Source organism: Panthera tigris, chromosome D3 (assembly GCF_018350195.1).
Source record: "Panthera tigris isolate Pti1 chromosome D3, P.tigris_Pti1_mat1.1, whole genome shotgun sequence".
Classification (NCBI taxonomy): domain Eukaryota; kingdom Metazoa; phylum Chordata; class Mammalia; order Carnivora; family Felidae; genus Panthera; species Panthera tigris.
Window position 1 is genome coordinate 20,415,243 of NC_056671.1, and position 26,508 is coordinate 20,441,750.

A 26,508-nucleotide genomic window follows, 5' to 3' on the forward strand; every position below is an offset into this window, starting at 1 on the left:
TGGTCTGAAAATAAGCATGGTATGATCTCTGTCTTTTTGAACTTGCTGGTGGCTGATTTGTGACCCAGTATGTGATCTATTCTGGAGAATATTCCATGTGCACTCGAGAAGAATGTGTATTCTGCTGCTTTAGGATGAAATGTTCTGAATATATCTGTTAAGTCCATTTGGTCCAGTGTATAACTCAAAATCATTGTTTTCTTGTTGATTTTCTGTTTAGATGATCTGTTCATTGCTGTTTAGTGGGGTATTGAAGTCCCCTACTCTTATGGTATTATTATCAATGAGGTTCTGTATGTTTGTGATTAATTGATTTATATATTTGGGTATCTACACATTGGGGATATAAAGGTTTACAATTCTTAGATCTTGTGGATAGACCCCTTATTTTTAATATAATGCCCTTCTTCATCTCTTTTTACAGTCCTTATTTTACAATCTAGATTGTCTGATATAAGTATGGTTACTCTGGCTTTCTTTTGGTGACTATTAGCATGATAGATGGTTCTCCATCCCCTTACTTTCAACCTGAAGGTGTCTTTAGTTCTAAAATGGGTCTCTTGTAAACAGCATATAGATGGGTCTTCTCTTCTTATCCATTCTGTTATCCTATGTCTTTTGATCGGAATGTTTAGAACTTTGACATTTAGAGTGAGTACTGAAAGATATGAATTTAGTGCCATTGGGTTGCCCGTAGAATTGGAGTTTCTGGTGGTGTTCTCTGGTCCTTTCTACTCTTTGTTGCTTTTGGCCTTTTTTGTTTTGTTTTGTCTTTTCTTCTCTCAGAGACTCCCTCTTAAAGTTTCTTGCAGGCTGGTTTAGTGGTCACAAACTCCTTTAGTTTTTGTTTGTCTGGGAACTTCTTTATTTCTTGCATATTTTTCCAATTCAGCACATTGAATATGTCCTGCGACTCTTTTCTGGCCTGCTAAGTTTCTGTGGATAGGTCTGCTGTGAACCTGATATGTCTTACCTTATAGGTTAAGGACTTTTTTTCCCTTGCTGTTTTCATAATTCTTTCCTTGTCTATTTGGTGAATTTGACTATGTTATGCCTATTGATAGTTGGTTTTTGTTGAATCTAATGGGAGTTCTCTGTGCTTCTTAGATTTTGATGTTTGTGTCTTTCCCCAGGTTAGGAACATTTTCCATTATGATTTGCTTGCATGAACTTTCTACTTGTTTTTCTCTCTTTTTATCTTCTGGGACTCCTATGATTTGGATGTTATTCCTTTTTAGTGAGTCACTGAGTTCTCTAATTCTTATGTTGTGCTCTTTTGCCTTAGTTTCTCTCCTTTTTTCTGCTTCCTTATTCTCCATAATTGTATCTTCTATATCACTAATTTGCTTTTCTGCTTCATCCATCCTTGCAGCCATGACATCAGTTCGAGATTGCAGCTTAGTTATAGCGTTTTTAATTTCGTCCTGACTAGATTTTATTTCTTTTATCTCCACAGAAAGGGATTCTATTCTTTTTTTTCAACTCCAGTTAATATTCTTATTATCATGATTCTAAATTCTAGTTAAGACATCTTACTGATATCTGTGTTGATCAGGTCTCTGGCTGTCATTTCTTCCTATTCTTTCTTTTAGCATGAATTCCTTTGTTTTGTCATTTTGGAGGAAGAAAAAGAATTAATAAAATAAAAAATAAAAATTAAAAAGATTAAAAAGAAACAAAAAAATCAAATAAAAGAAGCTAGATCCTAGGTATGCTTTGTTCTTGTTGTTGAAAGAAGCTTGATTGAACAGAGAAAAAAGGGAATGGAAAGAAAAGAAAAAAAAATAATGTTTAAAAATTAAGAAAATGTATACAATAAAACAGAATAAAATGAGTTGAAGAAGGTAAAATAGAATAAAAAATAAATTTCCAAAAATTATAGTCAAAAAATTTAAAAAATTATATGAAAGTGGAAAGTAAAAAATAATTTTTTCTCTTTCTGTATCCAAGAATAAGAAAGAAGAGAAAAAAAAAAGAAAACACAAAACAAAGAAATGAATAGATGGACCAGCAAACAGAATGAAATCTGAATGAAATTACATCCAGTTTCCCCTACAAGTCAAACTATGAAGCACTTTATAGTCCATACCCTAAGGAGTGGGAGAGACTTGTGGTGTTCTTCTAGGGCTTGGTTGGTGCAGTTGGTCGGGGCTTGGTGTCATGGCTCCATTCTCCACTAGGTGGTGCTACTTAACTTACTGAAGTGGATTGGTGTGGCACGGTGTGCGGGATGTGTGTTGATGCATGGGAGAGGTTAAAATGGCGTCACCTAACTTTCCAGTCTCTAGATCAGAACTTTGTGCTTTATCTGACTGGCAATCAAGCACCCCTCCTAGGTCTCTGGGGTCCTTCCATTCCCCACTTCTATAGTGTCCCTGTCCAAGACATCAGCCTGCCAGGCAGCACCTCCCTCCCAAATTTTATGTCATATGGGGCTGTATTTCTAAACCCTTCACTTCTGAGGGCCCTGCCACCTGGACCCGCTCCAACTCTTTCACGGATGGTCTCCCTAGGCCATGGCCAGATGCCGGCTTGCCCCCAGGAAAGTTCCTGCTATCACGCAGCTGTAGAGACTCAGAGGTGTGGCTGGATGCCAGCCTGCCACAGAATAAGTTTGTGCGATCGTGTAGTGGTAACATTTCAACGCAATAACAACACACTACCCACGTCAGGTTTCGCCTCACCCTGGCGTTTCTGTTCCAATACCAGCAATTGTGTTCTCCGAGGTCCGCTGGGAGCTTTGCCTGTGGGGAGTCCGTACAACCTCTACCAAATGCCCTCCTAGCAGGGTACCAGGGAAACTGCTTCTCCCATGTGGCCTGTCGATCCCTCAGACCTCACTGCCTGTCCTTGGGAATTTGGTCTTCCCACCAGCACGCCGCCAGGTATTGCGCTGCAGTGTTTCCAGTGCTGTCCTGCCCTGGTAATAGAGTCATAATGATACTAAAACCCTTTCCTTTGTGCTTTCTGCTTTCTCCCTTTCTTATTCAGGCACTTATGGGTGCTTCCACTCTTTCTCTCCAACTACTTTTGCGGGGAGTGCTTTTCCTGTATGTTCCTTCCTTTCTCTGTCCTCTGTCCCCAAATACCATTCCCTACCCTCTGTGGCTTCTCTCTCCCCCAGTTCACCTCTCCGTGCCAAGTACCTTCCAAGTTCTGTGGCTCAAGTTATGCAGATTGTTGTGTTAATCCTCAGAGCAATTTTCTAGGTGTGCTAGAAATAATGGGTTTGGGAAGTGCTGATCTCGCTGCATTTTTGGGGGGGTGGGGGGGGGGGGGGGGGGGGGGGGGGGGGGGAAGGTGGGGGGGAGGGGGGGGTGGGTGGGGGGGGGGGTGAGGGGCGGGGGGGTGGGGGGGGGGGGGGGGGGGGGGGGGGGGGGGGGGGGGGGGGGGGGGGGGGGGGGGGGGGGGGGTGGGGGGTGTGGGGGGGGTGGGGGGGGGGGGGGGGGGGGGGGGGGGGGAGGGGGGGTGGGGTGGGGGGTGGGGGGGGTGGGTGGGGGGGGGGGGGGGGGGGGGGGGGGGGGGGGGGGGTGGGGGGGGGGGGGGGGGGGGGGGGGGGGGGGGGGGGGGGGGGGGGGGGTTGGGTGCGGGGGGGGGGGGGGGGGGGGGGGGGGGGGCGGGGGGGGGGGGGGGGGGGGGGGGGGGGGTAGGAGGGAGAGGGGCGGGGGGGGGGGGGGGGGGGGTGGGGGGGGGGGGGGGGGGGGAGGGGGGGGGTGGGGGAGGGGGGGGGGGGGGGGTGGGGGGTGGGGGGGGGGGGGGGGGGGGGGGGGGGAGGGGGGGGGGGGGGTGGGGGGGGGGGGGGGGGGGGGGGGGGGGGGGGGGGGGGGGGGGGGGGGGGGGGGGGGGGGGGTGTACCAGGGAAACTGCTTCTCCCATGTGGCCTGTCGATCCCTCAGACCTCACTGCCTGTCCTTGGGAATTTGGTCTTCCCACCAGCACGCGCCGCCAGGTATTGCGCTGCAGTGTTTCCAGTGCTGTCCTGCCCTGGTAATAGAGTCATAATGATACTAAAACCCTTTCCTTTGTGCTTTCTGCTTTCTCCCTTTCTTATTCAGGCACTTATGGGTGCTTCCACTCTTTCTCTCCAACTACTTTTGCGGGAGGCGGTGCTTTTCCTGTATGTTCCTTCCTTTCTCTGTCCTCTGTCCCCAAATACCATTCCCTACCCTCTGTGGCTTCTCTTCTCCCCAGTTCACCTTCTCTCGTGCCAAGTACCTTCCAAGTTCTGTGGCTCAAGTTATGCAGATTGTTGTGTTAATCCTCAGAGCAATTTTCTAGGTGTGCTAGAAATAATGGTTTGGTGCTGATCTAGCTGCATTTTAGGGATGAAAGAAGCCTAGAACTTCCATGCTGCTCCACCATCTTGGTCCACTCCACCTGAAAGCAAAGCTCTAATAAAAACCACATAAAATGGAAGCAGACAGAGATTTTATAATGTGATAACACACTCTCTACCCACACATCAGACTCAGTCCCACAACCAGAAAATTAGCTAATGGGGTGGGGACGGGAGGACATTTCTATAAGATGAAAAGACTAATCTGAGCTAAACACCATTATTATGCAACATCTTTCTGCAAGTATTATACAATGAAAGTGAAGAAGAAAAGTCACTGGTTGGGTCTCAGCATTGATGGGAATGGACAGGGACTCATTTCAAATGACTGAAATATATGTTTCAGCTATAGGTAATCCAGGGCTTATGCTTCAGTGAGAGAAGAAATCATCCCAAAGAGCAAAAAAAGTACAGGCATTCTTATTGAAGACTAATAAGAGGATTAAATAGGTCTGGAAACTTCTAGAAATGGGTAAATGACCAAGGATGGAGACCCTGGATTCGTCAGAGGTCAGGTGGGAGTTGAGAACACTGGACCTACAACCCCCAGTCCGTGAACTTCGGTGCAAAGAAACCTCGTGTCTCAACCTGATGGGCAAGATGAGCTTCCTTGTGTCCTTTGAGACCCTTTGTCTAGGAAGGGGCTGCTGTGAGTGACGTCGGGGACAGAAGGGAAGGAGGAGCCCTCACTCCCAGGTGGTGCTGCTGCGTGCACCAGGGCCCATGGTGGCAGTAGCAGGAGCATCAGAAGCAGAAGCCACAGGCTGAGCCTGGTAAGCTGCTGGGGCCTCGCCCTCCCTGAAGATGAGAAAGGGGTTCTGCTTTCAGTTCTCATGGGCCTGGGACTCTGTGTGAGCCCAAGATGCTGTCACAGCGGGGGTGAGGGGGCAGGGAGGAGCAGCCTTATCCTCAGACCTCAGCCCTGTGATGATCTCAGAGTGAGAGTTTCCAGACACGGAGTCAAAAAATGAATCAGGGTCCCCAGAGGATCTAACCATCATAATAGATGAGGATTTAGGGACAATTTATGGGAACTGTTATTATCAGGACACATATTGGACACGCCTGATGTGTCCTGACTCAGACAGAGCTGAATATTGTGTCCCTGTGTCTGCCATGACCTGTCATGGACCCTGTCCTCAGGACAGCCTGCCCCTGGAATGCAGGAATTTGTGCCCAGTTTGAGAAAATCACACAATATCTTGCTCCTAATGAGAGGCTTCAAGGAGAAATTTCAGAGAATGTGGAAAGACTGTAGACAAAATTCCTTGAGGTGGGTCTCAGACCCCAGTTTATATCAAAAAAGCAGCAGCTCAGATGGCCAAAAAGTCAGGGATAGATGGGAAGTCCCATTGCTGAGAGGACAGCAGGTTTTTGTCTCACTTCCCCACAGGCCTGGAACACTGTGTCAGCACCTTGAGTAATGTCAACAGACTGGCAGTAATAATCAGCCTCGTCCTCAGCCTGGAGCCCAGTGATGGTCAAGGAGCCTGTGTTGCCAGACGAGGAGCCAGAAAATCTGTCAGGGACCCCTGAGGGTCGATCGCTACTATCATAGATGAGGAGTTTAGGGGCCTTTCCTGGAAGCTGCTGGTACCAGTTCACACCAGCAATACCGATGTTGTTGGCACTTCCAGCGCAGGAGATGGTGACCGTCTGGCCCAGGGCCCCAGACACTGAGGGCGGCTGAGTCAGCACAGACTGGGCCCAGGACCCTGGAAGGGAAGAGACAAAGAGAAGGTGATGAAGAATCAGGTCACACATGTTATCCCAGGACCGCTTCCCTTGTCCCCACATCTAGTCACCTGTGCAGTGAATGAGAAGGTTGAGGAGGAGAGGGGACCAGGCCATGGTCGAGATCATCACTGATCCTGCCTTCTGTGGCTGAACAGCTGAGCAGACATCCCGTAATCTGTTCCTTCTCCTTTTCATCCTCTGAGAGAGGGAGGGCCCATCCATGCAAATGAGACCCTCAGCTCTTCGACATTTCAATGGCACGGGGTCAGGTCCCTCTGCCTGAGGATGTCAGGGTGGAGGGAAGGGGAGGGGCTCTGTTGGGTAAGAGGGTGGTGAGGTCACAGTTGTGAGCCCTGAGCAGAGGGCACAAGCAATAGCAGGTGGCAGGTCCCAGCTCTGGTCATCTGTGACTCCTCAGAAACAAGTGATATGTGCCCCCTGGTGTCCAGGCCTGGACACAACATTATGTGACATGGTGACTAGAGCCCATCAGAGAGAGTTCCTGCCTCCTCACTGCTGTGTCCACTGTCCCATTCCTTCAGGCCAGGCCAGGTGTCCCCCTGTGTGACTTCCCATCACCTCAGGACACACTGTGCTCTACTCAGGCTCCACATAGTGAGCGTGTCCATGGCTCCCTTGGCTGTTGATGGGGCAGGACTAAGGTGGTGACTCTTGTACAACCACACAGATGAGGATCAGGGCCAGAACAGTGATGGGTCCACATTGGCACCTGGCCAGTTCTGTGCAGGAGGCTGATTTCTTTCCTCTGCTTGTTTCCTTTCTGGTTTCAAAGTTATCCTTTCCCAGAAGTTCCCTCAGCACTGAGGAGACAGGGAGCCCTTTTCTCCAGGTTGTGGGTAGACGCCCTCGTGTGCCTTCCTAGGGGGGTTACACACTGACCATCTTCGTCGTCTGTCACTACTTCCACCTCCGCGAAACAACAGTTCTCCACACACTGTGGTTAGTGATTCCCTCCTAGGATCTGTCCCCCAGCACACAGACCCAAGTCTGTAGGAGCCCGAGTGTGGCCCTGACCTCAGAGCACAAAGGGCAAACATGCAGGAAGCTCCAGGAGGGAAGGAGTGACAGCTGCGGGTGCTCTGTCGGGGACCTCGTCGCAGATTCATGTGCCTGTCACCACTTGGACAACTGCTACCTCAAAATGAATGTGGGTGATTTTATACAAAATTCAGTTCAGCAAGAATTATTTAAACTCAATGACACTGTTAATGGGAAGATGCGGGTACAATCATGAGTATGTTTTCATAGATTCGTGCTTATTGCAGAGAAATTATGGATTGAAATAGTAGTTGAGAAAATGGATGAAAACCTAATGGAAAAGATGTGACTTTAGTTCTTGGTTTAATCGGGGTCTTGTAAACTTGTTTCTAAATCACTTCATGCTTTTGGGCACCTGGGTGGCTTAGTTGGTTAAGCATCCAACTTCAGCTCAGGTCATGGTCTCACAGTTCATGGGTTGGAGCCCCGCATCGGGCTCTATGCTGACAGCTTGGAGTTTGGAGCCTGCTTTGGATTCTGTATCTCCCTCTCTGCCCCTCCCCCACTCATGCTCTCTCTCTCTCTCTCTCTCTCAAAACTAAATAAACATTATAAATTTAAGAAAAAAAATAAAAAAATAAATCATTTTTATTACTGTTGTTATTATTAATTTATTTTTTAATCATGACTTTGTATATTAGGTCTGGTCCTTCAAGTAGAAGGAAAGCCCAACATGGTGTCCAGGGAAGCACCATTAGTAGCCTGTTCCTGTGAACTTCAGACTCATCTCAGTGATGGAATTTAACACAGAACTTCCAGGATGGACTGACTAGGAGTCAGACTCATCTCAGGGGTGGGTAAAACAATCGTTGCTGTGTTTTGTGTGTCCTGTATGTTCAAGATAGAGCAATTAATTGCTCATTCAGTCACCCATGACCAGAGGAATGTATTTCTATTACCCAAGGCCAATTTGACCCAGAAAATTCTTTCAAAGATCCCACATTTGACTCTGGGTGAGGTGGAGATAAGGGGCACTATGTCCCTGAGGTCACAGTCCCTGTAGCCCTTGGTTGGATCGACTTTTCAACAGAGGTCCATCCTGGCTGGAGGTGCCACTGGAGTGTCACAGGAGTGACAGTTCAGCCCTGAGAGCGCAGGGAGACTGTGTTACGTCCCCAGGGCCTTGAGCTCTGTGGGAGCAACACTGAGGCTGCTATCCCAGAATCAACGTGCTGATCAGCCTCAGGCATGGACTGGAGTTCAAAGATTATTAGGGCTGAACTGCCCACGGAGATAGAGACTTGCCCTGGGATTCCTGAGCATCAGCCTTGTCCCAGGAGAGCAGGTGTTCACGGCATGTCCTGCCCTGGTGACAGGATCCCAGTCACACTCGATGTCCATGGTATTTCCTGCTGAAAAGATTCTGCCTCCCGGAGGTTGTGACTCTGAGGATGGCTGGGTGAGCACAGGCTGAACCTGACTTCTGGAAAGACAGAGAATCCCAGAAACTGCAGAGTCCATGACAATAGACACTGAGAGAGAGGAGAGAGCTGTGTGTGTGTGTGTGTGTGTGTGTGTGTGTATGAAAGAGAGAGAAAGAAAGAACAAAAATACGCCCCAGTGCCCTTAGGAAGACTTCCACTCGGTGGCCAAGCATGAATACAAGTGTTCCCCTGTCCGTCTCTGATTTCTCAACTCCCTGAGTGTTGATCTCCATGCAAACTGATTCCTGGGGCTGGCTCATTGCAATACACACCAGTGTCCTGAAGCTTGGAGTTAAAGAAGGTCAGTGTCCTGAGTGCTATTTCTCTTGCACAAGGATGGAATTTACACGAGGAGGAGGAATTTGGTGCAGATTAACTCTGACAGTAATTCCACTGAATCAGAAGTTCAAGTCTTCTGGATGGAGAGACTTCTGTCCATTTTCATCCCTATAGACACAAAGCCCCGCAGCTTTGGGGTCTTCAGGTCTCAGCAGGCACAGGACCAGGGGTTACCACACATCCCCGTTATTCCCCCTCCCCCAACTCCTGCATCACAGCCATCCTCCCTGCACCTCCAGGATCTCCCGATGCCTCCCTTGTGTTGACCATGAGAGAGCATCTACTCTTATTCTGGCAAAGGGCCGATGCATGAGACTCCACTGTTTGGAGCAAAGTGTGTGTGGCTGAGTGAGTGTCCTGATGGTCTTAGGAAACAAATATTTTGGGGAACAAGAGAAGTTGGCATGTATTGAAATATGCAATCAATCCTTCCTTTTTTTGACTATTTCAACAGTGACCTTTTGTGGGTCCTCACTAATTCTGAAGAAGATAAATAAGTACACCAATAGCTCCAAGTCTGGATAAGCATTCATTTGTAAGAAATACAGTAATCGTGTCGGCATATTAGAGACTGACGGAGGCTGATGCTGCATAGGAGCTACAATCTGGGGATGACAGCAGGAATCAAATGATGAAGGGATTTCATGCTGATCCAATTTCTGCGACTTCTCCCTACAGATGGACACTGCACACTGGAAACTACAGCAAGATCGTTTCCAGTGTTCTCTAAAATCGTAACCTGGAGACAGCATTCACACCTGAATAGCCAGAGGGATAGACTGAAGCCTGAGGGAGGCAGGAACAGAGGGGAGAAAAGGTGGGGTATGGTATGCAGTTGGTGGGGGGAGGGTATTTTCAGTGTAAGAAACAGTTGTGACCACTTTTTTGTCTTCGGAGAAAGAGAAAATTGTGTCTGTGACCAAGGTAGGTATTAACATATCAGCTATGGATGTATCATTAGTACAAAGAGTTACATTTAATGGATGAGTATGACTGTCATCATTTTCAGTTGAGACGATATTGTGAGATCTTAGAAACCATGGGTTTCTGTCCCGATTCCTGGCATAGAGCTCCCGAAGCCTTCAGCATTTCCTAGGTGACAAGGCCACTAGGAGCATTTTTGTTTCAGTGAGGCAACCCTAGAAAGGCTCCTGGCTGGGGGTGGTCCCCAGAAAGTCTGAGCCATGACCAGACGCTTGGAATATCCAGCTTCCCCCTTGCTGGGAGGGGAGAAGAGCCGAATGTGGAGTCAATGGTTGATTACGTTTACATGAAGACTCAATAAAAATGCCAAAATATGGGATTCAAAGACTCCCACATAGTTGGACACATTCATATAGGGAAGGTGACACACCCCAACTGCACGGGGACGGGAGCTCTTGTTTGGGGGCTCCTGTCAGACCTCTACCCATGTGCTTCTTCGTCTGACCATTCATCCTACTCTTTCAGTATCATTCCGTGAACTGGCAAGTGGAAGTAAGAGTTTCCCTGAGTTCTGTGAGCAGCTCTAGCAAATTAATCAAACCTGCGGAGGGTTCACGGGAACCCCTGTTTGCATCACGTTGGACAGAACTTATGGGTTAACTACTATTTGTTATCGGCGTTGGAATAGGAGTTGTCTCCTGGGACAGAGCCCCTAACCTGTGCATCTGACACCATTTCCAGGCAGATAAGTTGAGTGTTACATTTATTTAAATTGTAGAACCCGCAACTGATGCTGTAGACAATCACTTGACAAACAAAACATAGAATTGGTGACCCAAAGTGTGAGAAATAAAACATTCTGGATGAATAATAAAAGAGATACAGTGGGAGGGAAAAACTGAGGTCTTTTGCTTTTATATGATTCGTTCTTATTAATTTCCTCCACACCCTGGGGCATGTGCACTTGGGATCTATGCCCCCACCCACGTGTGCTCCTGGAACCCCTGTGCTGTCCCAGCAACAGTGTAATCTGTGTGTCACTCCTTTCTCCTCAAGGACAGGTCTCACCACAGAGTGTCTCCCCTACAGGAGCCTCCACAGAAGCTTGTCAGGAAAAATACTCAGAGACTAGGTCTGTGGGTTCAGGAGTTTTTGCCTCACATCCTCCTTATCTGAGACGCTGTGACTAATGAAAGCCGCTCCCACTCCCATGAGCTGTAGCACAGTAATAGTCAGCCTCATCCTCAGGCTGCGGCCCAGAGAGGAGCAGAAGCCCTGCCTTGGCCGAGGCATCTTTGGATCCAGAGAAGCGGCGGGGGACTCCAGATACTAACTCCTTAATTGAGTCTGAGTAGTAGTACAGGAGATACTGGGGAGGGCTCCCTGGCTTCTGCTGGAACCAGTATATGATACAGCATTAACACCAAAGCCACTGCTCAGGGTACAGGTGAGTCTGGCTGTCATTCCCAGAGATGCAGAGAGGGAGGGCAGCTGGGTCAGCACAGGCTGGGACAGGGAACCTGCAAACACAGACACTCATGGGCGATGGGGCGGGGACCAGGGTAAAAATTTTCCTAGTGTCTGAGCCAGGTGGACTGACACCACCTGGAAGGCTTCTCTGTGTCCCTGGTGCCTGTCCCTACGTGTGCATTGAGAGAGGTGCGCGAGGAGGACAGGAGTTCAGGCCATGGTGACAAAGTCCCTGGTCCCCACAGTGGGCTGGGCCGCCCCAGGCCTCCTTTTCTCCTCTACCCTCTGCCACAGGAGGGGCTGTCCATGCAAATGTGGTCCATCCAGTGACTGCCCAGCCCGTCCCTGAGCCCTGGTGCTGGAGCTCAGCTCAGACCATACACTGGGGACCATGGAGGTTGGCCTCACCCCTGTGGAGAGCCCTGGGAGGAAACACCTGCTGAGGGAACACATGTTCCTACTCGGAGGACTCTATCAGACCAGGCAGGACACAGGTTCTGAGTCTCCAACAGGAGCACAAGGCCCATCCCTGAAGCAAATCTCCTTTGAGTGAAAGAAAGGTCTTTATTGAGCAGCTGTGTATGGATCACAGGACAGTCCCACAGTATCACCTGGTGGTCCTATGTGGAAAAATGAAAAACAAAAAATCTGAGAGCCTGTATTAAGCATAGGTATAAACTAACATTTTGTTTCAACTCTGCTTCACTGGAAATAATACACGCTTTCCTAGGAAGATACAAAACTGGCTGCAGCAGACATAAATTGAGTAAGTAGAATACTTTTATTAGAAACAATAAAAAAAATGTGATTTTAAAACCCCTCCACAGATTGTCAGAAGATACAGACATTTTCACAGGGAACATATAGAAACCACTCAGAGATCAGATGGTTCCAATTTATTTGGTTTCTATTTTTTTCCCATAGTATCTAAAGGAACAGAAAATTTCTAAGTTCTTACTGGGAACAGTGACAGCCTCCTAACTGGAATGTCACCTCAGTGGAAATCTATGATTTATTTCAAAAGGTCCGTCTCTGTCAACTGTATCCCTGGAACTCCAACCGTGTCTCCTGCTGCATGTGGTACCTGGAAGGACAGAAGGGGGTGCGGCAGGGGCACACATATGGGGATACTGCCTGTGTGCATGTGGGGTGCACATGGGCAGCTGGGACAGAGGAGTCTGAGCACAGCTATGGTATGTAAGGTGAGATCTGTAGGGTGAGCTGAGTGAAGTCCCTGAAGAAGTAGAGGAGCCCTGGGTCAGAGGTCAGGGCATGTGTCAAGGCTGGAGAAACGGTGGGGGAAGGGGGCTGGTGGCTGGTGACCCTGGTGGATATGTACTCAAGGTCATAGGGATGGACCAGCTGAGCACATGAATCCAGCATCTCCAAATGAAATAGAAAGAAAGACCTAGGAAAGTAAATATCCTTTCACTTAAACCTGAAATCTGTTTTCACTCTTTGTGAAAGCACGTGAGTGTACATGTATTCATAAAGGCCAAATAGAGTCATAATGAAGCTGTCCATATGCTCTTGCTAATTCTGCAGATCCAGCCTTTTTTTCTTGACATTATTATTTCTTATAATCCCGAGTAGTCCACACAACTGTCAGGTGGAACCCAGCCCTTCTCTCTTCGTGGGCCGGTGACATGGTGCTCTGCGAGGGCCCCACATGCCAGTGAGGCCTGGGAGCTCAGGGTTGGTGTCTCACTTCCCCACTGGCCTGAAGTGCTGTGCAAACTCCAAGGCTGCATTCCCATGCTGAGCAGGAGTGATCAGCCTCGTCCTCAGCCTGGGACTCAGGGGTGGTCAGAGAGGCCAGCCTGCTTGACTTGCATCCAGAAGCTCTATGGGAGAACAAGAGGGCCAGGTGTTCTTTCTTCCTGTTGATTTGAAGTGTAGGGTCATGGCCCGGGTGTTGCTGCAGTCAAGCTGCTCACTTTTTGCCAATAGTGTTCCTACTTTCAGTGCAGGTGAATGTGGCCATCTTGGGTGGGCTTAGTCACTGAGGGTGGGCTTGGTCACCGACGGTGGCTGATTCAGCCCCACCTCGGTCACAGACACTGTAAGGGGACAGAGAGGAATGTGAGGAGGATGGCATCCCACTGCAGTGGAGAGTGGGGGTGTGGAGCAGAGTTGGGGGGTTCTTTCATCCACCCTAGAGAGGTCTGCCCTCATCTGTGCAGAGAGTGGGGAGGGTGAGGAGAGGAACCCAGGTCCTAAGACCCAGACTCTGACGCTAAAGCTCTGTCGTGGATACTGAGCACCCAAAGTCTCTTTACTTCTCTGGAAAGTTCCACAGGGGTGGGCTTGCTGTGCTCAGTTAAGCCCTTGCTGTCCATCTGTCCGGCCTCCCTGTCAGGGCCTCTCACAGGTGGAAGGAAACAGAGGAGGAGGTGAGAAGCTGACTCAGGGATAGAGGTGGCCCGTGTGGTGATGGCCCCTGTGTCCTGGCAGGTCAGCAATATCTAGTGAGCACACTGATGCCTGAACACCCTAGAAGCCCTGAGTGCTGTCTCTGCTGGCAGGGGCCACACAGGATTGTCCCAGCCTGTCTCACAAGCCATCAGACCCCAGACACTCCCTGTCCTCTCTTGCACTCCTGTCACCCCAGTTAGAGTTCCACAGGTTGTCCTGACCCTCTTTTCTGAGCTGCTCCTGATGTCACAGAGAGACCCAGGGCATCTGGGAATTTTGAAGAAGGGGGCATCGGGCTTAAGGGAGGCCCCTCTCACTACAAAGGGGCCATAGAAAGCTTGTGTCTCAGCTGCATCAGCAGAATTTTATTATATCACCTATTCCTGATGCTTAGGATTCCTGATGATTAGATCATGTAATACAACTGTGAAAACGAGAATATTTCCGCTTGCACCTCATGCGGCCAATTGGCCAACCCTTAATACACTAACTTGTTTATATTCATCTGCAGTAACTGAGGATCCACGTGAGTTCAGAGGCTGCTGGGTTCAGCTCTAGTGCCTTCTTCATGTCTCTGTGTTTGAGACAGACTCTGAGCTCCTGCCTATGTGGACATGTCTGAGAAGAGGAGTCATCATAAGAATGTCTCAGCCTCAAGCCTGGATGGGATCAGAGGTGGGGACATTATTGAATCAACAGATATACAGAGGGTTTCAGACCTTCAGGTGCTGGTGTCATGATGACAGCAATTTGCAAGGGTGGGAAGGTCTGGTCAGGGACCCCAGAGGGTGTATTATGTTTCAATCTCTCCTGGGAACAAGCACCTTGTGGGCATTGAGGTCTCTGTCATTTGTGAGACAGTAAGAATCAACCTCATCCTCAGGTTGGAGCCCACAGATGGTCTGTGAAGCCATGTATCTATCTGACTTGGAGGCAGAAGATCAATCTAGAACCCCTGATGGCCAGGTACTTCCAAAAGCCAGTATTTGGGGGAACAACAGCACTAAGAGGTGGAACCCACACCATTATCAGATCTGGTGCTGCTGCTACTCCGAGTGTAGGTGATGGTGACGTCCTGGACCAGAGTCCCCAACACTGATGGTGACTGAGTCACCAAAGACCATGCCAAGGACCCTAAAGTGAAGGACAGAGTGAGAGAGAGTCAGGGTCCCACCAACAACTCAAGATAAGGACCTAGGAGAAAGAAAAGACCCAGTTATCCCCAGAGGGACCCCCCCCCTCCCCCACCACTGACGTCGGAGTTCAGTTGTCTGTGTAGTACGTGAGAAAGGTGAAGAGGAGAGGGGTCCAGGGCATGGTAGAGATGACCCAAGAACTTTCTCCCCATACTCCCGCTGGGATAGAGATCCCCCAGCCTCTCTTATCCCTTCCCTCACTCTGATGGGAACAGGGCCCATCATTCAGATTATTCCCCATCCCTCCGGATTGGCCCAACCTCTCCATCAACCAGGAATCAATACCCTCTGCTTCAAAGTTGTATTTAAAGAGCATGGGACTGGTGAATTTCTTCTGTGGGGACATCTAGGGCCTTGGGAGAAAGGGGCTGCTGGGCCCCAGGCATCCCTGAGCAGGGGCACCTACTAAGCAGCCAGGTGCTTGGTCTCCAGCTCTGGGCGCTACCTTGTGGTGGAGGCACGTGCCCACAGCGCCACCTGCTGGCCCTGGAGCACATTGCACCAGGTGTGAAAGGCAAGGTCACCATCCTGCCTGAGGGAGGGGCAGGCCCTCCTTGACCAGCGCCACTTCCATTGCCCCTGCCTCAGAAATGGGAAAAATCCTTCATCCAGGGGCCTTTCACGAAGCTGCAACCTCCTCAAATCACGCGTCCCTTAGTTCCCTAGAACGGCCTCCTCAAATGCTGACCCTTTCTCATGGGTTACATTAGTGGAACGGGGTAGCCCTGAGACCTAGCACCTGAAGGGAGATGTGTCCTGCTGTCAGCATATCAGAAAGACAGAGGCCTGGACCAGCCACAGCCCATGGTTTGGGAAGGCTGGGGAGCTCCTCCTCCCTCTGACCTCACTTTCCAGTGAGGCAGGGTCAGAAACCCGGCCCTGCCCCTGGATTCCTCTCCTGTCTACCGGAGGAAGACCCCGGAGGAAGGGGTTGAGAAGACGGTGCTCTGCACCTTTAGAAAGACAGAGGTCGGCTCCCTGAGACCCACCTCTTAGCACGCCTGTCCCAGTAGGACCGGGGGCTGGAGCCCTGACCTGAGAGGGATGGGTCTCCATGAAGAGAGCGGGGCCAGGGTGGAGTGGGGATACTGGTGTGAGGAGAGACTGAGGAATGAAGGGGGGTGAGGGATGAGGCTCCCAGGAGCCCCCAAAAGTAATTTTGAGTGCTTGAGCTGAGGCTAGTGACAGAAAAAGAGGATTTCAGACTGTCCTATGGCCTGTGGGGACCCTCCTGTCAGAAGGTGACAAGGACCATCCAATAGATTGGACGGTTCTTTGGTGATGAGCTGTTCTGAAGAGGTGCTGTTGGAGAAGGCTGGAGACCTGTTCAGCTGCCTCTGACTGTCCCCAGCACCCTTCTTACAGAAAACATTCAGAAAGGCATAATGATTTCTACTCCTCTCTCTCTCTCTCTCTCTCTCTCTCTCTCTCTCTGTCTCTCTCTCTCTCACAAAGACATGTGGGCTGAATCAGCTGTGATGGGCATGTGTCCTGTAGCATTTCACACCATGAATGATGCTGACTTTTTTTTAAATGTGGCAGCTGTCTCACTTTTGTCCCCAAATTTTTACTTGTTCCATGAGTGCTGTGTGTAGTCACCTTCTTTCCTGTTCGAGGTGAAATGAACTGTTCATAGAATGTGTTTCATTGGGTGTTGATTTGTTAATCAGAATACATGTTTAATCTTAGATGGTTTCGATGATCTGAAAGACACTATTAGCAGAATAATTATGTGGGTGTGTATACATTCACTTTTTTTAACTCTACATATTGACAACAGAGATACACTGTGGAAATAGCATGGTATGTCTTTCTGAATTTCTCAGTAACAGGCAGCCCTTCACACACACAAAGACAGAGAAATTGCTCACAAGTTCACAGAGAGAGGTCACTAAGTACAGAGGCTTACCTCATACAACGAAGTAGTAGATGACGTATAGAGATGATGAGAAAGGAATTTACCAAATTTGATAATTTTTTGAGAGAAAAATCTGGGCTTTAAAATTCAATTTCCAATGATTTTCTCACCAACACGCTTTGAGGTATAATTAACAAATAAATAGTCTATATATAAGGTGCAAAATGTGATGGGCATGATCCCGTCATCAGGGACACATGGCCCCTTCTGTGCAGGACGCTGTGTTCTTTCCTCTGATGTGATCTACTGGTGACCATGGCTCCCCTTCCCTGTCAACTCCCCATAGCACCGAGGGGAGAGACAGCCTTTCTGCAGGGATGGGAGGCCACGGGAAGGGACCTGGAAGACATTGCTAGTGGGTTATTCCAGGCGAATCTTCCTTGTCTGTCAACGTTCCACACACTTGGGACTACTGTCATTCATAGAGGTTTTTAACACAGTGAGTCACTCCTAGGAATCTTGTCTGCAAGCACAGGACACAAGTCTGCAGGGAGCTGTGACAAATGATATTCTCTGTAGCATTTTACTTAAAACTCTAAATCCCTTGAGCAGGATGTGTTCCAGAAGAGCAGGACTTTGGTGGTGACCAAATGTTTAGGATCAACATTTCAAATGTAAAGTTTGAGAAAAATATAGTCCATATTAAAGAATGAGTGCTGTGGGAGCTAAAGAAAAATGACAATAATTTGTGTGCTTGCATCTGAAAATATATCCACTTTTCATCATGATCTTGCCAGAAACATAGACTTCGACCAAAAATGAACAGATGAAACATTGATCCCGTTTGCCAAAATAAAGTAAACAGATGCTTTTAAATTAGGAAAATCCTAGGGGGCCCCTGGGTGGCTCAGTCAGGTGGGCATCCGACTTCAGCTCAGGTCATGATCTCGTGGTTCGTGAGTTTAAGTCCCACATCGGGCTCTGTGCTGACAGCTCAGAGCCTGGAGCCTGCTTCGGATTCTGTGTCTCCCTTTCTCTCTGCTCCTCCCATCTTCTCCCTCTGTCTCTGTCTCTCTCAAAAATGAATAGACATTAAAAAATAATAAAAAAAATAAAAACATAAAAAAAGAGAAATTCTGGAATTCCACGCATCAGTCTCTGAACTGATTTGAGTCTGGGGAGAAAGAACCCCTGACCAGCCACGTGGCCAGCTCTGGGTGTGAGCAAGGTGCAAGGGGTCAGAGAAATTCCATCATGAGGAATTTATTTTCTGATTTCTAAGTCACGTGAGACTACCTAAATTCCAGATCAAACCCCGTGGGTGAGCGTGAGCCTGGCCTGGCCCGGAAATGCTCTGTGGCAGGAACATCAGAATATTCTGGAGCTGGGCTGCAGCTGGAGGGGCTGGGCTTCAGGAAGAGCAAGGGCATCACAGAGACTCAGTGGTGCCCAGCGACCCTGCTGACAGTGATTTCTTCTGAAAGGTCATCATTCAGCTGCCTGCCATCTTCACCCAAGCTCTGTAGTCACCCTGGATGTAATGGTGCTGAAGCAGGACCAAGGGATCCCTTTGTGCGTTCTTCCTCTGGGAGACTGTCCAGATCAAAGACTGTAAGACGCCTGGCTGGGAGACCCTGCAGCTTAAGCTTCTCTCTTGCTTGATGGGGACCCTGTGCCTGGCTCAGTGCACTTTCCATCACATTAGCCCACGTGTGTCGTAAATGAAGGGGCAAGTGAACTTGTGGAAAGTTATGTTTCCTTTAATGGATTTATAAACTAGTGACAACATGAAATTCTTTCCTTAAGAAATAATCTCAGAGTTTTCTCTGATTCTTCTGTAAAGCATGGCCTCAACCCTTCTTCCTCTGATCACTGCAGTGTAGGCTTTGTCTTCTTTAGGTGACTTCCCATTGGATTTCTAGTAGTTTCCTTATTTCTTCTAGACAGTGTGCCCTGGGACATAATGAGCCTGTCCTAACACTGCTTGCCAGCACATCTTTGCAAGCCCCAAACCAGGGGATGACAGGGTCAGGGTGTGGACCCATCTGCCTTGATCCTGCCTGCGGGACTGCTGACCCCCTGCTCCGAGGCTGGGGTCCTGTATGGAGCTCAGCTTCAGCCTCCTTATCCGCCATGTCCTGTTGATCCCTTTTCCTCAGCAAGAAAGTGAGAAGGGTAGCCAAGTAGTCATTAACAATCTTTATTGTATGAAAGAATGCTCTGGAAACATTTAAATCCAAACCAACTACAGAACCCCAGTTCTTGAAGTTCATGTTAACTTATCTAAAGGAAATTGTGATTTTCTGTGCTTCCCTAAAGGGGAACGTTTATAACACATGGGTAGCAATGAGAATAAGGGAACTGAGCTCAGCCTCGCATGGTGTTCTTGTAACAATTCTTTGCTCTTCCAACAGGAACATTGTGAGATGAGAGTAAGCAGATATGTGCATTCCTAGAACTATGAACAAGTCACCTGGGTCAGGGGTTGATCTTTCCCGGAATCAGGAGGTGGAAGTCATCCTTCATCAGAGACGGGTCCTCATGCTGTCCCAGCTGGTGGAGCCCCCTCCCTGAAATGTTGCCACACCGCCCACTTCTTTTTTCTCATCCCCATCCCCCTCCTTATTCCCTAAATCCTCTATGTCACAGGGGTTCTGACCCTCCTTCTCCACCCCACTGGCCAACCCTCGTCCAGGACCGGGTGACGTGGGCACCATCCACAGCCCCGCCTGGTCCCCACCTTCATGTTCCCCTCCTGCTCCTTCCTCGTCTGCATAGCACTGGGACCTCATCACAACACATCAGATTCTGGAGTACCCTGTCAACCGCTCCAATGCTCCGGTTCCACCCCACCGACCCCACCCATCCCCATGCTCCCAGGACATAGCTTTCCTATACATGTTTAGCTTCTGTGTCCTCTCTCTTCCCCCAAACACTGTCAATGCCCTGAGCATGGGGACCTTTCCTATGGTGTCCGTATGTGGTCCGCGTCCCTAGACTCAGGTTTCTCCCATAGTAGGTATTCTCCAAATGGTGTGGATCTTCACAGTCAATTATTCAGAGTCGACACACCTGGACACTGTGTCCCTGGCTCTCCCCTGACTCCCTGATATGGACTCAATTGTGTCCCCCCTCAAAACCCTAAGTTGAAGCTCCAACCCTCAATGGTATGTATTTGGATATAAGTCACTGAAGGAAGTAATTAAGGTAAATGAAGTCGTAAATAAGGGTGATGGCCTAATCAAATGGTCTCTTCATAAAAAGAAGAAGAAAAAACAGAGTTGAGCACACACAGAAAATAGGCCACCGTGAGGATCCACAAGAATGCAGCCATCTGTAAGAAAGACCTCAGGAAAGCAAACCTACGAAGACCTTGGACTGGAGACCTCCAGTCTCCACACTGAGAAAATGTGCTTCTGTTGGTTAAGCCACACAGCCTGTGTTATTACATAATGGCAGCCCAAGCAGACTGACACATCTCTCCGTGGACTCTTTCCCCAGGACAACCTGCCCCAGAATCCAGAGATTTATGTTCAATTAGAGTAAAAACAGACAATGTATTGTGGCCAACCGCAAGCTTGGGGGCAGAATTTGAGAAGATGGTTCCCATTCTTTGTAGCAAGTTCCCAGTGGATGGATCCCAGACCCTAGCTTTTGACAAAACAAACAAAGGAAGCAACTATTGTGACAGAGGGGTCGGGGCTGCACAGGGATCCCCATCATTATGAGGACAGTAAGTTTTTGTCTCACCTCCCCGCAGACCTGGAACACTATGTCAGCACTGAGATGGTTCTCACAGGCCTGGAATAATAATCAGCCCCAGCCTCAGCATGAGGCCAGTGATGGTCAAGGAGCTTGGGCTGCAAGACCTTGAGCTCTAGAGTCAATCAGGGACTGCTGAGCATCAGTCGTCAATTGTTATCATAACATATGAGAAGTCTGAGGAGCATATTCATGGGAGCCGCTGGTACCAGTACACGCAATAAACACAACCAATGTTGTCAGTGTTTCCAGTTCAGGAGATGGAGAACCTCTGACTCAGGGCCCCAGACACTGAGGGCGGCTGAGTCAGCACAGACTGGGCCCAGGACTCTGCAAGGGGGAGAGACAAAGGAAGGATGATGCTGGGTCTAGACACAAGAGGAGGATAAAAGGCCCAAGAGTCCTCCCTGGACCACTTCCCTGTCCCTGAATCCAGTTACCTATGCAGTGAGCAAGAAGTGTAAGGAGGAGAGGAATGTAGGGCATGGGGCAGATCGTCAGTTTCTGCTTTCTGTGGCCACCTAGCTGAGCAGAGCCTCCCCTAATCTCTCCCTTCCCCTCTTCATCTGGGAGAGGGAGGGCCCATCCATGCAAATCAGACCCAATTTCTCTGTCCCCTCACTGGCCCTGGGTCAGGTCCTTCCATCTGAGGATGTCAGGGGGGTGGTAGGGGAGTGGCTGGGTGGAGCCAGGAGTGGGGAGGCCCCAGCTGTGAGCTCTGAGCACAGGGCACAGGCAGTGCCAGGTGGCAAGTCCCAGCTCTGATCATCCCTGACCCCTCAGAAACGGAACCCATGCGCACCCTGGTCTCCAGGCCCAGACACAACATTGGGTGACATTGTGTTGATCTGAGTCCTGCATTACAGCCAGGCCAGGTTTCCGCTTATGTGGCCTCCCATCATTTCAGGACAGACTTTACATTCTACTCAGACTCCTCAGGGTGAGTGTGCGCATAGCTCTTTGGCTGTTCATGGCTCAGGATGGAGGGCACACACCTCACCATGGCCCAAAGCCCTGAGAGACCAGCTGTTTCTGTAGCTCACCGGGTCCCAGTCTATTCTAACATCCAGGTCCGATTTCTAAATGCTATGATCCTGTAATGCTGCACATGATTATTATACTTTTTTCTCACTCTTAGAAGGAGCCCTGATCTATGGGAGTGTAAACATGTATATATAGCGTCAAAATTAAAGAAAAATCTCCTTTAGAGTGTTGCTGGGAGACCAGTAGGGGAAACTCTCACGCCCACCACTCCTTAATTACAGATCAAACAAAAAAGATGTACCTTGCAAGCGATGCCAGTGGTGAAGGTGTCTTTGGTTAAGTTAGCAAAGTGACTTTTGCAAAGCAACTAAAGATAGGGGGCTGGTTGCCAGCAGTCACATTTGTGAGTAGAGGGTTGGAACTATCAATACTCCCTCCTGACCTGGGTGGGGAGGGATTAGTTTGAATCTATTGCCAATGGCTGATGATTTAACCAATCATGAGTATGTAATGAAGTCTCCACTAAAACCCAGTAGGAAGGACACCTGGGTGGCTCAGTTGGTTGAGCATCCAACTCTTGATTTTGGCTCAGGTCATGATCCCAGGGTCGTGGGATTGAGCTCTGCATCAGTCTCAGTGCTGAGCATGGAACCTGCTTAAGATTCTCCATCTCTCTCTCTCTCTCTCTCTCTCTCTCTCTCTCTGCCTCCCTCTCCCCCACTTGCATGTTTTTTCTTTCTAAAAAAATTTTTTTTAAAGGAGGGGCTTCATAGAGCTTCAAGATTGGTGACCAGGTGGAGATTTGGAGTCATATCAGGCTCACAGTGGACATGGAAGCTCCATGCCCTTCCCCCATACCTGGCCCTGTGTATCTCTTCCATCTGGATGCTCCTCAGTTATACCTTTTTATAATGAATCAGTAATCTTGTCAGAAAAAAAAAGACATTTCTTTGAATTGTGTGAACCACTCTAGCAAATTAATCAAATCCCTGTAGGAGGTGATTGGAAACTGCAACCCACTTCAAGTGGGCCCAAAGCTCAGGAAACACCCAATACTTGTGATTGGCACCCCAAACGGAGGGCATTCTTGCAGGACTGAGCCCTTGCCCTGTGGGATCTGTGTAATCTCCAGCACTGAGTGTCTTGTAGTGTGAATTGAGTTGACTTGTAGGGCACCCAGCTGATGTCCCAGTATGGCTTGCTGGTGTGGGGAAATCCCTTACCACACTGGAATTGGTGACCAGAATTTCAGGTGGTTGACTCCTTCCTGGGTTTTTCCATCATAGCCGGAACCATTTTAAATTTACATAAAAATTAGTTTTTCATATATCTCATGGAAAATCTCACTTTTCTAGAATTCAGAAGTAAACTATTCATGTGTGAGGTTATTTTGCCTAACTGCTGGATGGTGCTTCAAACATCACTCTTAAGTGCATTGCATGCATAGATTATTTTCTTGGATGCTAATACGTATCTTATTTTTTATTCTTATATCAGTATCACATTGGTTAAATTATTTTAGCTTTAACAAATGTCTCAGTATGCAACAATTTATGTCCTACTTCTTTGTCCATTCATTTGCAAAATGCTCTAGACTATTTCTGTCCTTAAAATTGTCCTTATAAATATTAGGGAAAAAGAAATCATTAAGCCAAACTACCAACAAGTTTATCTTTCTATTTATGCAAGTCCTTTTCTATCTTTTTGAAAGGATTTTTCATGTTTTCCTAGAGTTTATGCATTTTTTGTCAGGGATGGGCTGGAGTCTCTGTGGAATGTGTGGGTTCATAAAGTTGCCGCTGTGTGTTGGCAGGGAAGAAGGGGCTGCCACCATTCCTTGGTTCCCAGGGGCACCTTCTCTTCTGAGCCATGGGGAGACTTGCTGAGCCTGAAGTTTGCCTCCTGTACTGACTAGTGAACGGCATGGTCAGGAAGAGATTCCAGAACAGGTCTGAAGTCCTGCGCGTGCCGTGCCTGGCACAGGCAGATTCCACAGGACATTCCTAACTATGGTCCTCACATCCCTCAGTCTCCCCATTCTAGTGTCTCTGAGAGAATTATCTTCCTGAGCAAGGATTTTCTGCTGTGTTCACGTGAGCAGGCTGAGCCTACAATTTCAACAATAGCTCAGACTAAAGCTCCTTAAAGTCAATGCTTCCTGGAGAGTTTCAGAGCCTAGGCTCCTGGTAATGTGATAGAAACAGTAGAGACCATGAAAAGGAGCTCAACATCCCTACTCATTAGGGAAATGAAGATCAAAACCACTTACATACCACTTCAGCTTTATGAAGAGATGGTCATCTGAAACCTCATGTATGCTAGTGGGAATGCAATCCTTTGCAGCCACATTGGAGAACAGTCTGGCACTTTATTCAGAAGTGTATAATAAAGTCATGATAGGGCCCAGGAATTCAGCTATTAGGTATCAAACCAAAAGAAACTAAAATATATGTCCACACAAACAGCTTGTATAGGAGTGTTTATGGCAGCAATATGCATAATAGACAGAAGGTGTCAATGACACAAATGTCCATCAGCTGATAAATAGATAATGAACATATGGTGCATCCATACAGTGAAATACTAGTCACCAATTTAAAAAAGTGAACTACAGAGCCAGATATAACTAGATGGACCTCAAAAACATATTACACCTAAGATTCAGCAACAGAAGGCAATCACACGTTTGTTTTGACAGCCTATGCAATAAAATTGGAACCTTCCAGATAGATTAGCATGGGCTCCACACAAGGATGATATGCAATTAAGTGAAGCATTCCATACATTTACAGATGGTGATGTTCCCACAGCAATGTGCATGCACCTAATGTGGGTGAATGGGGCACTTAAAATGGCACATGTTCAGTGTTTCAGTGCACATGAAATGCCCACAATAAATCACTGCAGACAGAATGGAATTTGTGGCTACAAAGGGCGCAGTGCAGTGGCGACAGTGACTTCACTGCTGGTAGGTCCAAGGTTTCTCTGCAGGTGATGGAAATGTGGTAAATTCAGTCATGATAGAGGTTGTCCAGCTGTGTAACTATACTGAAGACCATGGAATTGTACACTGTAAATGAATGAACTTTGTGGCATGCAAATTATCTCAATAGCTTTGTTTTGCTTTGTTTTTAGAAAAAAACAATACGAGGGAGAGCAACTGTGACCGACCTTTTAAGGTCGTTCTGTGCTCAGAGCAGACCCTCACAACTTCTAGGGTGTCTGTGGTCTCCCTGTTTGTTTGTCACAGGCAATAATGGGGGTGACCACGAGGGGCAGGGGCAGGTTTTTGTCTTAGGTCCCCATGGGCCTGTAGCACTGTGTCAGCATTGATGCTTTCATCCCACACTGAGCAGTAATAATCAGCCTCGTCCTTAGGCTGCGGGCCCAATATGGTCAGAGAGGCTGTGTTCCCAGAGTGGGAGCCAGAGATCTGGAACTGTGAGAGCCTACTTGTCCTGAGCATCACAGTTTTGGGGCCACCGTGAGAAATCTGTTGGTACCAGCCCACATAATTTGTTCCAACATTGTTACTGTTTCCAGTGCAGGTGAGGGTGACCTTCTGTCCCACAGACCCTGATGTGTATGCTTCCTATGTCAGTGGAGACTGTGCCCAGGACCCTGTAACAGAGCAGTGGAGACACAGACAGGGGAGTCTCAAGGAAGAAGAAGAAAAAAACAGAAGAAGAAGAAGGAGAAGGAGAGGACAAAGTGGAAGAAGTAGTCAACCTGTAGTTAGCACTGCAGGATGGAGTGGATTGACTGTGGGGCCCAAGAAGGTTGGATCTCATGTTCCTGAGCCTGGGTCACTGGAGGAGCACTACGACCTTTGGGTTGTGTTGGTCAGTGATGTCTGGCTTCATTATGGATTGGAAACAAGTGCTGATGAGGTAGCATGATGTGGAGACAAAAAAGGAACCTTGGTCCCAGGGTACATGGTTGAGTCAATGATTTGGCTCAACTCTGGTTGAGTCCAGAGATTTGAGGAGATATCCCGGTAGTGATGTGTCAAAATCATGTCATTCTGTCCACTGCTGTTGCTCCTTCGGGGGGCAGTAGAGAGTGCATTTCTGTCCTGGGGTCTCTGTCCCTGATGGAGGCTGGATCAGCAGGGAGAGGTGTGGAGATCTGTGAGCACAGGGCAGGGTCAACACTTCAGAGAGTGGGGCTAGGGTAGGATCCCTGCTGGAGCTCAGGAAGCATTCATCTGGGTGGTAAGTAAGAACAGGGAGGACTAGGGGCATTCAGTCTGTGGTGGCCACGATCTGACACCTTGATCCTTAAGTCGCCAATGAGGGCACACCTGCCTCACACTTCTTACTCCATTCCACACCCTGAGGAATTGGGTCTGTGATGGTTAAATTACGTGTAGCTTGTGTAGGCCATGAGAGCCAGATGTTTGGTCTAACATGATTTTAGTAGTTTCTGCGAATATATATTTCACATGATATTAAGAAGTAAATGAGTAGGGGCACCTGGGTGGCTCAGTCAGTTAAGCAACTGACTCTTGATTTCAGATCAGGTCATGATCTCACGGTTCATAAGATTGAACTCTGCATTGGGGTCTGAGCTGAAAGCATGAAGCCTGATTGGGATTCTCTCTTCCCTTCTCTCACTGCCTCCCCCCACCCCACTGTGCTCTCTCTCTTCTCAAATAAAGGAATAAATTTTAAAAAATGGAATTAAGTCAGTAGACTTTTATTAAAGCCAATTACCATCCATAATGTGAATGTGCCTCATCCAATCAGTTGAAGGCCTTGATGTAGAAAAGACTGACCTTGCACAGAAAGAAGGGATTCTGGGAACACATTGCCCTCAGAACAAAACTACAACGTCTACACTTCCTCTCCTGGGTCTGTGGCCTTCCAGCCCACACTGTGGATTTTGGACTTGCCAACCACTACAACAATGGATAAGATTCCTTAAAATAAATATCTCAGAGAGATTGATATGCACACATAGACATGCACATATACATACATTATATTACACATACATACACAC

The 26,508-nt window shown here is 48.3% G+C and overlaps 1 non-coding gene and 2 gene segments (V, D, J or C); 1 reads left to right on the forward strand and 2 right to left on the reverse strand.

The window, feature by feature from the left end:
• Positions 1–26,508, reverse strand: part of LOC122232563 — a 1,057,381-nt gene that overhangs the window by 724,520 nt on the left and 306,353 nt on the right.
• LOC122232566 lies at positions 5,601–6,425 on the reverse strand. The segment is given in 2 exon segments: positions 5,601–6,051; positions 6,142–6,425. Coding segments are annotated over 2 exon segments (540 nt in total).
• Positions 24,189–24,292, forward strand: LOC122232833. The gene has a single exon (XR_006210245.1). It is a non-coding gene; the product is annotated as a U6 spliceosomal RNA (small nuclear RNA).